This window comes from Rattus norvegicus, chromosome 17, assembly GCF_036323735.1.
Source record: "Rattus norvegicus strain BN/NHsdMcwi chromosome 17, GRCr8, whole genome shotgun sequence".
Classification (NCBI taxonomy): Eukaryota; Metazoa; Chordata; class Mammalia; order Rodentia; family Muridae; genus Rattus; species Rattus norvegicus.
The window spans coordinates 78,576,440-78,592,203 of NC_086035.1; the positions used below are offsets into that span (position 1 = coordinate 78,576,440).

General features: G+C 48.3%; 1 protein-coding gene across 13 annotated transcripts in view; it reads right to left on the reverse strand.

Moving 5' to 3' along the window:
* Positions 1-622: 622 nt before the first annotated feature.
* The window catches only part of Frmd4a (FERM domain containing 4A), a 590,863-nt gene continuing 575,721 nt past the window's right edge, over positions 623-15,764 (reverse strand). For 10 of the 13 annotated variants that reach the window (XM_039095788.2, XM_063276496.1, XM_039095786.2 and 7 more), the window contains 5 exons: positions 13,781-14,021; positions 12,845-13,009; positions 10,869-11,743; positions 9,132-9,228; positions 623-3,941 (listed from right to left, as the gene is read on the reverse strand). In XM_039095788.2, coding sequence (XP_038951716.1) covers positions 3,839-3,941; positions 9,132-9,228; positions 10,869-11,743; positions 12,845-13,009; positions 13,781-14,021 — 1,481 coding nt within the window. In that variant the 3' untranslated portion in view covers positions 623-3,838. Of the gene's footprint in view, positions 3,942-6,992; positions 7,065-9,131; positions 9,229-10,868; positions 11,744-12,844; positions 13,010-13,780; positions 14,022-15,764 lie in introns of all 13 variants that reach the window. The other 3 variants (XM_039095787.2, XM_039095783.2, NM_001191821.1) reach the window with 2 other exon arrangements.

Consider the following 15,764-nt stretch of genomic DNA (forward strand, 5'->3'; position numbering starts at 1 on the left):
TAACCTCCTAAGAAGTTTCCCAGTCAGTTGCCAGAGTTCAGGAAGTAGTAAACACCGTTCTATCTGCTCGCTTCCAGACAGGTCCAGCTTCTCAGTGCATTGTTGCTCTTGTTGGCAGGCTCTAGCCTTTCTCAGATAGGAAGGGCCTTCCATGCAGGATGCTCCTGGGGGCTAGACTAGTTTTCTGGTAGAAAAGAGCTGTCTGTTGGTTACAGTCGGGGCGGGAGGGGTACAATTGGAGCAATCTGCTAATGCATGCCAGTAGCCAGATGCCACAATTGGGGGACTTTTGGAAATGCAGCAGGCTGTTGTGTAGATGGAATGATTTAGAGGGTGGATAATTTATAGCAGAGAAGAACCAGCCTCTACCAAGCCAACAATACCATGCAGTAGTTGGGTGTGTGTGGTGGCCAGAGGCAAAGAGATTGTGATTTCAAAGCTGTTATGCAAAATGAGACTGTCTCAAAGAACAAGCCAAACCCAAAAGACATACCATAGGTAGACTGAGACTTACTTACTAAAACAAAAGGAGTTCAGAATCTTCTCAACATGTAGACTTCTAGAACATGGTTACACATTTATCATTTAGAAACAAAGAGTGATCCAAGAGGCAACTGGGATGTTTTCATTTTGAAAATGCTTTAATAAGTGTTGACAACACTGTTCTGAAAAATGTAAAGGTACTATACAAATTCTTAATACAAAAAGAATAAATTAAAAGCAGATTTCTTTTTTTTAATTCTGCAACTTTGTCTACAACATACATCTTTTTCATTGGTTACAGTTGAACAGAATCCAGGAAAATCATCTTACATGCTCTACAGTCAGTCAGGAGCGACCTAACCTTTCCCCCCAATTATTAAACTAGAGTCCATTTTCCACAACTCGTAATAAACTATTGACATGAATGGATATGTAAAACTTTACACCTAGTTAACTAAGCAGTAATTGGTCATCTGATAGCACCTGGGTGAGGCTTGCTATATTTAGAACTAAACTAATACTGGATGAAAAACGAACCGGGTTTTGAACAGTTCCAACACTCACCTGCATAAAACAAGAGAAACCAACCTGGCTCACAACATAGTTTTCTGGCTGAAACAAGCAATCTCTTACATGTACCCGACGAATCCAATAGGGGCTTTAGATCAGACTGGGGACTTCATGTTTCATCTTCCTTTAAAGAAATGGGGATCTGTCAAGAGTTTTCAGGTGCTTGGATACAATAGCTAGAGCGTTCACCACCAACCACAGCGACCATTTATCATGTCCGTCTCAAAGGACTAACGCTTACTATACTATGTACATTGTAGTAACCGAACACAGCTAAACAGTAAAACCTGTTTTACTTAATCTCTGTCCTTACTACCAGACCATCGCGATGGTGTTCACGGCTCCCACTCCGATTCCCTCTGCTCCCCAGATCTATTACACTTAAATTCTCTCTGTATCTCTCATAGATCCGAAGGACTTCGGAATTGATTTCCAAACCACTGTCTGTGTTACAACCCGTAACCATGTAACCTTGTCTTGTTCTTTGTTTCCTTTTGGACTTTGTTGCACCATAGTTCAGGCTAATTACTCAGGCATCTCCTTTGGGATCAAAGAAAATGGGCACAGTGTGTCACATTTCCTATTAGCTAAGGAAGGAAGGAATAATCCCCCAAAGAACCTCTTTTGTAGCTCCCATTATTGAACTAGGAGCAACAAAGGTAGCCCCGTCTCCATGGAGCCCCAGGGTCATTTTGTACCATTGTATCCAGTTCCTACCCTTCCTATAGGGTTATCCCTGACGTGTCTGGGAAGAGTACTGTTTCTGGAAGCTGGGCTCATCATGCCCAGCTCTGGGGTACCCAGCCTCGAATGGGCGAGAGAAGGCCGTGGCGAGCCATATGGTATGAATGCCCCCACTTGACTTCCAGAGCTTTCCAAGCCACTGCAAAGTGAGCCACAGGATTAGCCCTTTCCGGTATCCATTTCTTTTTTTTTTTTTTTTTTTTTTTTTTTTTGGTTCTTTTTTTCGGAGCTGGGGACCGAACCCAGGGCCTTGCGCTTCCTAGGTAAGCGCTCTACCACTGAGCTAAATCCGCAGCCCCCCCCCCCCCATCCATTTCTTAACCTTCCTGGTCTCATAGAGTCTATTGTTATTCTTTGATTTACATACACGAGAAGCAAAGTCTTTTCGTTTGATGCCACAGCTAACTTCTACATTTGCTTTCCTCCTGGCTCCTGGTCCTAGGTGCACTTCCCACAGGAAGGCTTTGCAGAAGTAACCCTGCAAGCCTTGCGCTTGCACAGATGCACACGCACTACCTCCACAGAGACTCCTGCGCCATCTTTAGTAACTCGACTAAGACTGTGCGCTGGTTAGTTATTACAAAAGTAATTCTGAGGCCTTTGAAGATTGATGGCTTTTCGGTTGTGTGTTAAGCATAGCTCAAAACACATGTAAACGAGCAGCTTGCACGCATGCTTTTTATTTGAATTTTTTTTTTTTTTTTTGCCTTTTTTTCCCTCTTGGTATCTGTGGACAGAGGTGGTATATAGATCAAGGTCACAGATACTGCCGGAGGTGGATGGGCCCTTTGGAAGCTGAGTTGTCTGAACTCTGTTCTGCCTGCCGACTGGTAGACATGTGTAAAAAAAAAAATCTTCCTACCTAAGGGCGTACTTGAGTTCTCTGACTAAGCGACACACAGGAGAGGTCTGTCCAGGTTCATACAAGGGTTGACAAACATACAATGAGCCACAACAGTAAAACACTTGACTAGATCGCAGTGTGCTTTTTCCCTTGGTTTCCCATAAAAAAAGGAAAATGAAAGGCCTTGTACCAAAAAAAAAAAAAAAAAAAAGAAAGGTTACACTTTTACTGGTTGTTTTTAACGAGAGAGAACTGCTTTTGGCAATGATCACCTTCAGCTTCCTCCCAATCCCAACAAGAAAGAAGCTTTGGGGGCGTAGGCTGAGGCCCCTGCATAGGGCAGTCCTAACGGTACCCGGCTCCCCTGTCCCAACCTCTGTTTTCCTTCACATCCGAGTCTGCCAGGCCAGTCAAGCCCTTCATCTTCAGTGTCCTGTTGGGTTTGTTCCCAGTCTCTCAGATCCGGGGACATGGAGTGCTCCAGAAGATGGGTCACACATGACAGGACGTGGTCTACAAAGGGTTGACCTTCACTGGGGCTGCATAGAAGCAATTTAGACTTGAAATTTCACTGCAGAAAAAGTGTGTTCCTCTCGGCCCCTCCTCTCTGTTCATTGTTGAATGTGTCTAATCTTTGGCAGCATAGAACCGGTTGGAATCTTCCAATGCGTCTCTGGAGCACCAATCCTAACGCTTCACCTTAGGAACTCTTGCTGGCTGTTTGACTACTGAATATTTATTTCAGGTGGAAACCGATATCCCCACTCGGTGCTCTCCTCTAGAAGCACTACGGTTGGCCCAGGGTGGCAGCCGGAAACAGCTTCACAGTCTCTGCGGGCAGGGCTTGCTTTCCTCGTTCTCTACCAAGGCTTCTCTTCCACAGGAATTGCATGTGTTGGCTTCCCCGACAGTCTGTGGCCTGGGGCTGTCATGGCAGAGGGAAACCACCAAGGTGCCATTGAGGATTGTTATCTGGCTCTCCGGACAAGAGAGCCAGGGACACACAGTGGGTTCGGAACCTTCCAGAACGTCTCCTCAGTCAGGGTTTTGAGGTTGAAAGGGATGTGGAGATAGGAGAAAAAAAGTGCTGAGGGCCGAAGCTGGTGCAGGTGACAGTGCATCTGGGTAAGGCAAATGAGAGGCAGTGAGGTGACTTGGAATGGCGTGGCGGTGCTCACATCGGCCCGGTCGGCCGGCTCACACGAGGGTCCCGGGCTTGGCTTTTTCCTGCCCGTACCATTGGACGTCAGCTAGCTCTGGATAGAGGGAGGAATCCAGGAAGCAGCTGTCACCGTAGCTCCTGTGGATCGGAGAGAGAGAGAAGACCAGAGTTAGAGGAGAGCACTACATAGTGTTCAGGATGCGTACGAGTGATGTGCCCTCTACAGATGAGCTGCCGTCTGCCCTGCCCCACAGAGGTGAGGCCTGGCAGTCTCCTACAGTGGGTATACAGAAGGTGTTCAGAGACCATAAGTGTCACACAAAAGGGACCTCCTGAAACCTCGGCAAATGCAAGTTAACACTCAATGCGGCAGTCCTCACGATCACGTGGGAACCTCAGAAATGCTCACGTCCAGGCCTGAGTCTGGACCTGCTGCTGTTGGCCTGGGGAACTGCCCAGTCCCACTGATAATTTTCAGATGTAGCAAAGGCTGAGGAGTCCATGGAGCTGTATACCTCACGGTGACTTCCTACATGACAGCCAGGGGCTTGCCTCACATCAGACCCATCATTGCACTTCTGTGGTGAGTTATCACTGTCCCAGAAGAGAATAGTCAAAATGTGACCTTCCTTAGAGTGATACTAAAGTGACACTCTAAATCGAGTTTTAAATGTTTTTAAAATCAATATTGTTGTGATTTTTATAGAGGTATTTTTTTTCAAAACCTACAGTCGGGACTGGGTCTGTAGCTCCGTGGTAGAAAGTATGCTTAGCATATAAAGGTCATGCACTTAATCCTCAGCACCAAAAAATAGTATAAAATAAAAATGTATTTGTGTCTACACAGAAACACATATATGGAAGAAAGCAGATCTTTCGTCAGGTGAGTATTTCTCATAGGCTAGGAAGGAGTGATTACTAAGTGTCAACAGCGCTCACACAGATGAGTGGCCACAGCTCTACTCGGAGTGCTCTGACTGTTCCTAAGCGACACTTCCGTTCCCAGGCCTAGGCCAGGGGCATACCTTGGGGTCAGGCCATTTTAAAGAGCATCTTAGAGCCATGAGCTCACACAGAAGACAGTCCGTCACCCTTACTCCTCATTTGCTGACCTCTCCAGAACTCATCAAGTGAGCATTCAATGCCTTGTAAATGCCCCTCACCTGACCCAGCAAAGTCCACGAGAGCTAGAAAAATCCCAAGTACTCTGGAATTTTCGGGCAAACCACCAGGACAGTCTTGTGCTTGGAGCCCTGGAAGTCCACGAGGTTAATTCTGATTAACTGTGGCTTTAGAAGCAAAGGCCCTTAGTTATGTCACTGGCCACGGGTGTCTTTGTGTGTGTCTGTTGGCTGGGGGTAAGTAAGTAGATGACTCGGTTATGCCTAATCTACAAACACTGTCTCCCCATCGCCAAACTGGCTTTTGTTAATGGCGCCAGAAGAACCAAGGACTTTGGGAAAGGTGGACTCTGCTACAAACACGCAGTACTCCTGGGGAAACCATTCCTTCCTGTGACCCCTGTCAGACACATGACCGAGGGCCGCCAGTTAGCTCTCCAGCCACAGCCACTGGCTCAGACATGGCGGAGGAGCTTTGAAAGCACGAGGGTGATTATTTCCTCGCCGTGAATGCGAACGACTAGCAAGCGCTGGCCCCAGCTTTTCCTCAGCTTCCCAATTTATCTGCGTACCCATGCTTATTTGGTTAAAAGGCTTGGTTCCACACGCCATGCAGCTTCCTAGAGTCTTCTAGAAGCTAGTTTTCCCATTCAGCTGTGAAGTGGGTCTCCTAGAGACATTTTCCTGACTGTGAGAACATGGGAAATGCTCTGAGGGGTCACGTGTTGTTTTGTTTCACCTGGACCGTCTCCCACGCTGTCACCTCGTCACGCCCACAGAACACAGGCTGGCAAACAACACCTCACACACCTCAACGCCATAGGACACGTTTGAATCTCTCATATGCCTGACCCTAAGCAGTCTGGGGTTAAATCACTTTTTAAAGAGTGAGTGATGTTTTTCCTCCATATCCTGCTGTGAACTGAGAATGGGGTTTCCCTGACCCAGCCAACTGGCTGGACAGATCTGGATTGGTGGACAGTGGCCATAAAGCCAGGGTGGTAAGACCACTGTGTCGTCCTGACTCGGCTGGCCCTTTGTGTGAGCTGCTACCCAGCAGTGTTCTCTCTAGTCCATATTGAACTGACTCAACCGTGCTCCCACTCGAGTGTGTTAAGTCTTCTCAGACGTCTGGTACCATCACCGTCACTCGAAGCACATTATACTCCACAGTGGAGGAGAACAATGACTCCAGCTTCAAAAACGTTGTGACACCATTCTCTCTCAGTCCTTTCACTGTCACCATCGTGTGAGCTGTCTGGCCATCTTCATCCTGCCTTGGCTAACTGTAAAAACTGATCATGGTCTTGTCCTACTCCACACCCAAGGCTAATGGGCTGCTCTTCCTGTACTGAGTGAGTTGTAGAGCCCTCAGTATTTTCAATGTGGCTGCCTCGTACTCATGACTCGGTTTTCGTTCTTTACTAAAGCCCTTTTCTCACTCCTTCATGGCCCCCTTATCACTTTATTGATCTCTGACATGCTTCTTGACGTCAGTGCTGTACGGTTAGTTACTCCGACTTTCAGGTCCCTCTGTTCTGTATTTGGGATGGCAACGCTTTGCAGATTTCAGTGTGTGGTTGACTCCGCAGCCAGGATGGCTTCCAGGAGTCACTCTGGGCTCCCAGGTGGTGGCGGTAATTTACAAACTACGTTTTAAAAAGCAGGACTCTGACATTTGGCGCAACATGCAAATGTCTCTGAAAAGTGGTAGGATAATGAGTTACAGTATCTGGGTTTTTTAAAACAGCAGTGGTGTGGTATTCACGGAAAGTGCGTCCAAAGCTGGTAAACAACAATGGACCACTGTGATTTGTTCTTGTGCTTAAAGCCTAGAAATCTAAATATACTGGCGGGGGGCGCATGGGGACTACCCTACATCTGATGTAAAAACACACATCCAAACATATAGCACCACATGTAGCTAGAACTAAAACATAAAGATAATAGCTTCCACACCATTCAGACATTTCCTCCTGGAAACTATGACAAGGGCAGAGGCAGCACATATGCGGGACATCTGGATCACACACGTGGGCAGTAAGAACAAAACGTCCCCTTACAATACCTCTATTCATCAGTACTTTGGTGAGTTGGAGACTCAGACCCATCCATGATGGGAGAGTTTTCTGTTGCTTCTCTGAACAAAGGAAAGCGGAAGGAGAAGAGAAGAGAGGTCGTGTTACACAGAAGAATGGACACACGTGATTAGTAGCAGCTTATTATCACACCGGAAAGACCCATTGATTATCTACCCACGTGTCCGTGACACAGTGAGAATCATGCAGAACACTCAGGCTCCATCAGTGAGAAACAGAACCTCAGGAGTTCTGTTAGGAAGGCAGACGGTGGCAATTTTTACCCACTGTCTTCTTATCACATTATTCTTGAGTAATTCTCAAGCTGGCAAAACGCTGGACTTCAAGGACAATGCCCCTCTGTTTCCAGTGTGTTGGGAGCCCTCACTGGCTACATGTGGTAAAAGAGGCAACTCGAGTGGGAGGGCATGGGGGGGCTGCTTGTAAATTTCAGAGCCTGTCTTATCAAATGATACAGTCATATGGTTAGATCAGATAAAACAGCATGGCCCACAGAGGATCCCAAGCGTCCTGGTTGGATGATAACATTTAGCCTAGAGAGGTATACAGATGTATGGCTCTTGTATGAATTAGTCCTGAGAGAGTCTCAGAGCCTAAGCCAAGAAGCTGTCTGGATTTAGCATCTGGTGTTGTAGAGAAGATGGTATGGACAAGTGTCAATTATTTATAATAAAAAGAGAGAGGGGTAGCCACTGGCAAAAGCCACCTTAGGAGTAGATGTGAGACACACTGCAGTTGCCGACTATATATTTTCCTGATTTGGAAAGAGTAAAGAGGCAGTGTGGGGACGGATCCTAATGACCCAAGGGTTCACTTAAGGACACCCAATGGGCCTACCCCAGGGCTTCTGATTCGGTAGGTTTTGGATAGGCCCCAGAAGCCCAAACTGACCCACCAGAAAGGTAGAGTGCGTGGTTTGTGTTCTCTGTCTCACTTACAACAGATCTAGCTACTTCCCTTTTTGGGGAACAGACAGGATTCCATGGAACTCCCTCATGTTCAAAGAAGCCGTCATCCTTTGTGTCGTGAGTACTCAATAAGTGTTGGCTCCCCCACTTCTCCACCCAAAATGAAGTTTCCAGAAGAGGCCTGGTGTCACGTCACTTCAGATAAATGTGGAGGAGTAAACTCCTCCACACATGGGAGCCTGGACGCAGGCCGTAGAAGCAACTGTGGGACTGTGGTGTTCTTACAATCCAGCTCACAGCTGTCAGATTTTCCCAGACACGCTCACCCACGCCCAACAAAATAAAAGCAGGGGATTAAGCCGGATACAGGGCCCATCCAGGGACTAACAGGTGTTGACAGAGTGGACCGTCTAAGAGGCAGCGACAGAGAGGAGCCGGGTAGAACGTGCCAGCGTGTGACCACAAAGCAGGACACTTGTGTCGTACTGACCCTTTGGCAGATTGGAGCATCCTAACTGGCCCTAAGTGCACACTTAAAGCTGACTTCCAGTTTCAGTGTTTTGCTGTGGACAACCTCTATTTAAAGGTCTCAAGGTACAGAACCCCCTTCGCTGATGAAGAGCAACTGCTTAGCCTAGACAATGACCAGGCTGTAGAGATGGCTCAGTGGTTAAGAGCACTGACTGCTCTTCCAGAGGTCCTGAGTTCAATTCCCAGCAACCACCTGGTGACTCACAACCACCTATAATGGGATCTGATGCCCTCTTCTGGTATGCAGGTATACATGCAGATAGAGCATTCATGTAAGATAAATAAATATTTAAAAAAAAAAAAAAGACAATGGCCACACTGAGAAGCCTGTGTAATATCTGAGGGTTCTTTCTCCCAAGCCTACATTTTTGTGGGGGAAAAAAAAATCAAATGCTACCCAGAATTGAATCCACTTCTTTGCCTTGCTATAGTCCAGAAATCTCTACCTACCTTTAAATAAAACACACAGAATTTGTTCCCCATCAAAAACAGTAGGCCAGTCAGGGAGAAGGTGACAGCCCAGGGAGGTCATTTTGATTCTGGGCACCCATTTGCTGATGCATCCTCCCTTCGCTGGTCGCTGGGAGCTCAATACTGATGATAGCCTTCCTAGCCAATGCAATTTAGAACCCAGGAGAACCAAGTCAGCGACCTCATGGGACAACTCACCCAGTCTGCCAGGTCAGGATGTGGTGGGGACTGCTTGGTGGGGTGGCTCCAATTTCACTTGACGGTGTTGAGCTTCTCTGGCTTTGAGGTAAGGCAGCTAGAGGTAGTCAGTGTGGGAAAAGCAGGGAGAAAATGGGTTAACACCAAGTATAGAGCATGAAGTCAAGGACAGACCCAGCGGCAGGTGATACCAATGTCAGACATGAAGGATGTGATCTTGTAGATAGGGTCCTGGTGGCCCCGTGGCATTCAGTGGGAAATACCCCAACTTAATTTTCTCTTAACTTTGTCCTTCCATTCTGACCGAGGTCACAGGATGGTTTCTATAGTGGCCCAGAACGGGAAGCCCCGTGTTTCTGCTGTGGAGAACTGAGCACATTAGATGGGGCTTCTCTGTGAGGACCGTGCTGAATTGTTGGAAGGGCCTCCAGACTTATTATCTGCTACTTCAGAGACCCTGCAAATGAACAGTGCTCTTAACAGCTCCTGTGTGTCAGGGGTTTGCTCCAAGCGTGAGAAGATCTGGTTAGGAGAATTCAACACCAAGTACTGAGTTTCCTTTGCACTTTTGGTGGCGGCTGGGGTGGGTGGGGTACAGTTTACTAAAATCTCAGTAGTATCTTCCTGCTGTTTAGTAAAGCAAATCCACACAATGGCAGTTCTGAGAGCATGAACCACTCATCTTTTTGCCATTGAGACTTAACCACTGGATCTGAGAGGACTAGCAAGGATCATGGCCTCCAGAGGGTACATGTTAATGTATCCACTCTCAGAATCCTGCTGGGAAGCCAGTGGTTTAGTTTACAGATAAATAAGCAGAGCAGGAAAAGGTTGTAGGACCGTGAAGTCCCAGGCGCGCCCAGGACTGCCCGATCTTTGTAGTCCAGTCCGGGGAGTTCGTTTGGCATGTGCGCCCTAGTGAAGAGAGCAATGGGAACATGGAGGCAGAATGTACAGCTTCTTTTCCGGCTGTTCCTTTCGGGGACTCTCTCCAGACCCTGCCTGACCTGGGGTTCCACTGGTTTTCACTTTTGCCTTTATTCTTGTTTTCCTCCTACCCTTCCTCGTTTCTTCTGCCTACAGTAAAAGGCTGTTTGTTTGTTTGTTTAACTACTTTCTAAGTGGTATGAGTGTAGCCATTGATCTAGTGAAGGTAAATGCTCTACTAACGTCGGTTATTAGCATTGTCATTTCATAGGAGCTTCTTAAGGGAAAGGACATTTCTCCCTGCTTTTGCTTGACTGGGTACTGTACAGTGCTTTGGGTTCAAAGCTCGGTGTGACACAGTATCAAGGATGCTGAAAAGAAAAGCCAGGAGCAAAAGAATTTACCCATGCAGACACAGTGGTCAGGTTCCGAGAGCTAACACTTCTTTCCCCAGAGCCTCAAGATCCGGGCCCCACTTTCAATTCATTCTTGTCAAGGTTAGAACCCGGGTCTCTAACTTACTAGACTTTTCCTTCACCAGGTAAAGGTGCATCCTTGGCAGGATAAACCCCGTGACCTGACTTCACATGGCATCACATGGCTTTTTATCCTTAACTAGAAGGGCTAAAAGAAATGCTCGCTCTGTGCCTAGGTTAAGGAAGGAAGGGACACCTGGGTTAGGATAAGAACCATGGACTTCCCAAGTTCCACAACATGGCCTCCAGAATAAATGACTCCCTTTCTTGGTTGTGAAATCTAGGCAACCTTCAGGGTAGGCAACCGTCAGCACTGTCCCGTCATCCTGCTCACCTGATGTGGCCTTGCACATCTGGGGCATCCTGGTGACCCTGCTGTGCGCCACGAAGGTGCTCTGGGAAGAGGTGCTGTACTGAGAGCCGCTGTCTGAGGAAGTGGAGCTGGTGTGCGACAGGCGGCTGTGCTCCTTGTGCGAGGCTGTGGAGCGCTGGTACCACAGGCGCAGCTCATCGGACACAGCAGCGCGGCCGGAGCCTTTGTCATGGGCGCCGTCACGCCCCAAGGAAGGAGTCCGCAGGATCTGAGAGCGCGATGGCGTAAGGCGGCCTGCATCGCCCTCGTCACCACCGCCGCGCCAGCTCTCTTTGAACAGACCACCAGCCGTGTAAGAGTTGGAGGTCTTAAACTGCGCCTTGACGCTGTAGTGGCCCTCCTGGTCGCTCTCCAGGCTGCGTACCACCACGGGTGTGGCACTGCCCTCGATATATAGTGGGTACTCCTTGATGCGGTACTGCGAGCTCGGCTGGCTCTGGCTGTGCAGGTACACGCCACCTCCCGCGCTCGCAGCCCCGCTGCGTGCCGCCAGATTGGGCATGCTGCCAGAGCTAGCTGAGCCCAGCGCGCCTGCTGCCCGCTGCCTCTGTCGCTGTCGCTGCCGCGCCTTGGATGGCGAGTCCTCAGCCAGCGTTGAGTAGTTGGCATTCATCTGGGCCGGGTAGTAGTGTTCAGAGCTCGAGTGGCTGGTGCAGGATGAGCAGTCATCCATGGGGTCTGAGCCATTGCTGCTACGAGTCCTCGGGGTGTAGAAGTCGGGGCTTCCGGTGTCGTTCTCTGAGCCCAGGAGCTTGCCCTGGGACTCCAAGCTGGAGCTTCGATGCCTAAAGTGCAGTGCGAGGCTGTGCAGTCTCGTGGGGCTGATGTCCACCGACCTGTGGGGAGACGCATGATTGGTTTTAGAGTTCTGAATCAAAGGGTCCCATGAAAGCCATAGGTCAGGCTCAAGCCCTCTACCAATGGGAGAGCCCAGAAAGGTTGCCCCTGGAAAGCGAGGTAATTCCCTAGGTCCCAGGTGAGGAAGGGAGTCCCTGAAGTCCATGTAGAACCTAGGAGGTGGATGAAAAGTGTTGACCAATGTCCTGCGGGCTTTTGCTTCTTAAGAAAACGATGCCATCGATAGAGAAGCAAATTACCACGTCCCAAGCGTTATATTAACGCCTTTAAAAATACTGATTGTAGGTAATAAAACAAAAATCCCAAAGTCCCTCAAAAACACAAAAACTAACAACAAAAGTCTAACAGAGGCCCTTCCGTAATTGAACCAGACTCCTCTGGAATGAATGCTGACATTGCTAATGTACCAATGTCTGTTTCTTATGAGGGTTCCAAAAGGGAAGTTGGTGGAACATGGAGCCCCTAAATATAAATGATACAAATACCTACCAGCAATACGCTGCCTCCGATCCATCAATATCAACAAGAGGAAGATGACTGGTGCCCAGCGATAGGATGCCTTATGCAAATTCACAGGGACTCTTGGCTACAGACAGCAGAAGTGTGCTATATAACCCTCACCAGTGGCCTTCCGTGACCCGGCTTTACTTCTTAGAGAGGGGATATAGTTCAGGGAGGCCTGTTTCTCTATTCATTTCTTTTGATCATTATAAATGTATACCCTGAAGCATTAAAGTCAGCTCAGAATAGATTTTAGACCTCATGAGAAAGATCTACGAGGAACGGGACGTGGAGCAAAGATTAGCCTGGGGTGCATATGGCTGCTGCACTTCCCCACATTAACTGGGCTAGTTTTCCTGTTCCCACTCCTACTAGGATCCTTGTCAGCTGTCTCCAGGAGGCTGGGGTTCTCTTGTCTCCACAAGTCGCTGGATTGAGTGTCCAGGGCAAAGTGGGCTGAATCAAGTCTGACCCTAGCTCACCTGTTAGCTGGACTAGGTTGGAGCCAATGATGTCTGACTATACTAAGGTCTGCCTTTCCCACAAAGGCAGGAGGACTGAAGGCCCAGAAGACTCACCTTGTGGAATGAACGTAGTGGGGACTCCGGACGCGCAGGTCTGGGGTGGATGGCATGCTAGACTGGGAATTCCAGTGTGGGAGGCTCCGGATGGGACTATTCTGCAGGGAGCTGCTTACTCCTGCCTCAGTACAGCTCCCTGTGCTGGGAAAACGCTTGTGGCTACTGCAAGCAAGCAGAGGGATACCATGTTCGTCACACGAATACAGTGTGGCAGCATTGGTAGGGGCTGACTAGCTTGGGACAGTAGATCTAATTGAAGGGAGAGCTTGCCTGGATCTCCAACTCTCACTAGTCTACCTCTCCCCCCTTCACCCCTGCAGTTAAGCACAGGGTGATTGTTCTATGGACTCTTCATCCTTAACACATATTATTTTCCAAGAAATAAAGTACCTGCTAGGGTACCCTCTTGGAGCTGTATCACTGAGGAACATGAGGAAAACAGAAGCAGACCTAAATGCCTCCAGATAATCCTCTCTATGATGTTGATATTAACCAAGTAATGAGCTGATAATGTGAGGCTCACATTACAGCTTCTTGGCTCCAGAAATCGGCTGGAAGATGGGGTAGGGTTCTATACCACCTTGAGGATCCTCTGATTGGGCTCTCCCTTGCCATTCTGAAATACTGCTGGCTACAATTTCCTAATTAATTCCTGTGGAGTTTAACAGCATTAAAGTCATCTGCCAACAGGTCGACCGTGAGTCAAACCCTCGCCTCCCCTTCCCCCCACCCACAACTTCAGATGACAAATCTGTACTTCTATGGGTTTGACAGCAGAGGGCTTTGTGTGCGAAGCTGAACTGTAATTTCCGTGAAGGAAATGAGTATCCTTTGGGAACACTGTGATTTGTAGGTTCTATGTGGGGCAAGCCTTTGATTCTGTTTGAGCAAGTGTGGCCGGAGACCTCATTTGGGCATCCCAATGCAGCTCACCTGGAATGACCGTGGGAGGAGCGTTTCTTCACTTTCTCATAAGGCTCGTCTAAAGATGACTCACTCCACATTTTGGGCTTTAAGGGTGACTTGTCATAGTCGGTACGGTGATAGTGCATCTGCCTGAGTCCCTCCAGGGACTGCGGGGGAGGAGGCCTGTTGTGCGTTGACGGAGGCCGAGGAGGGAGGCCCTTGTGTGGCGATTGTAAGGGGGATATTGTGCTGGTAACCTGAGAGTCTTCTGCATAGACAGAAGGAGGAGAAACTGATCAGAATCTTCTGGTTAAGTGTGAATAAAGTCTTGAGTTGGATTCAGCGCCACCAACAAGGGATCATGTCAGACCAACGAATTCCATACCAATATTGTACAGGCAAATGGAGAATTATGTGCTAACTTTCGTTGTTGTTGTTTAATTTGGAGCTAAGAAAAGAGCCCAGGGCCTCAGACATGCTGAGCAAATGCTCTCACATGAAGCCATGTCATAACTTACGTTTGAAGACACTCTAAACATATCTCATTTGCTTTGGGGAGGAGGTAACCTTCCTGAGGATTTAATCTGCTCTGTTAAATTCCTAGGTCCTTAGGGTCAGAACGACAGCTGGCACCCAGTAGGTACTCAATAAATATTCGTTGGAGAAAAAAAGAGTTGAAAGTGTACCTGTGCAGTATAGCTAAGTGCTGACAGAGCTGGCTTCTTCCGCCCATACACCCCTCACAAGCCACTCACATTCTCTATAGTCTGTTCTGCATATTTAACTCAGTGATGTTGGAATGGAGCCCAGGGCCTCAGGCTAGGCTCTCCCCTGAGCTATCTTCCTCAGCTCTGCTCAGGGCATTTTGGAGGGAGAGAGTCCCAGTCCTGTGGGACCGTAATGGCCCAGGATTACAGAGGAAGAAGGGTCCAGGGGGAGCTTCAAACCGGGATACCTCAGAGGTAGGCCGGCAGGGGTTGGCTATCTCCCCAGTCTCAACCCAGTGCCAAAAAGCCAGCTCCGGCCACAATAGCCCTAGTGAGAATTTATTACCCTGACAGTCATCAGGCTTCACTCCTTGTTTGACCTTATAAGCCCCTCCCCCAACTCCTGAGTATATAGATGAAGCGTCTTTCAACATCCCTGTCTTGGTCATTGGTACGTCACACAGACTTTCCCCCAGAGAACCTGGTTACCTCACCAGGGGCATCATAGACTTCACCCCACCCCAATAAACCAAACCAGTTCTCTTCCTGGATGTGTTCACTGCCTGCACACTCACTCCCCTACACCAGCCTAAGCTTCCCTCCCTCTGCTCGCAATACAGGCCCCATCCCCCAAGTGGACACCCAGCAGCACTGCCCAGTAGTACCCTGCCTCCACTGTCTCTGGGAGTACAATTTCGCACATCTGGATGCTGGATGGCTTCCAAAGGAAGCAAACCCATTTAGCCAAAGAAGGCAGATGTCTCATAAGGCACAGTGACTCTTGCCCGGAATTCCAGCACTTAGAGGAAGGCAGATCAGCAGTTCAAGGCCCGCTTCAATTACACAGTGAGTTCAATACCATTCTGAGCTACTTGGGACCTGATCCAATTACAAACAAAACAACAATCCCCAAAGGTGCATTCATTCTGGAACGAATGAGCTATGGGGCAGAGAAGGAAGGAAACTGAGTAGAAATCTAGAGATGAGGCGGGGTTAGGTATAAGCAGAAGTTTCTACTCAGCTAAGGGGAGGGCAGAGAGAGAGGGAGGGAGGAATTCTGAGTATGGCTATATAGTATGGAACTTTGAATTCCAGGCAAGGAGTTACGATTGGGCCTGAAAGCTACAAGAAAACTTTCTTACTGTAAACATTATGAGGGTGAAAATCCTCTTTTAGAACTACTATTCTTGCTGTTTTGACCCTGGGAAAACCAACCAGAGACACCAGGAGGGTTTGATGAAGAGATCTGGTGATAGGAACCTGGGACGGGTGGCTTTGGGAAGAGAGGGAATGCTCAGTGCTCA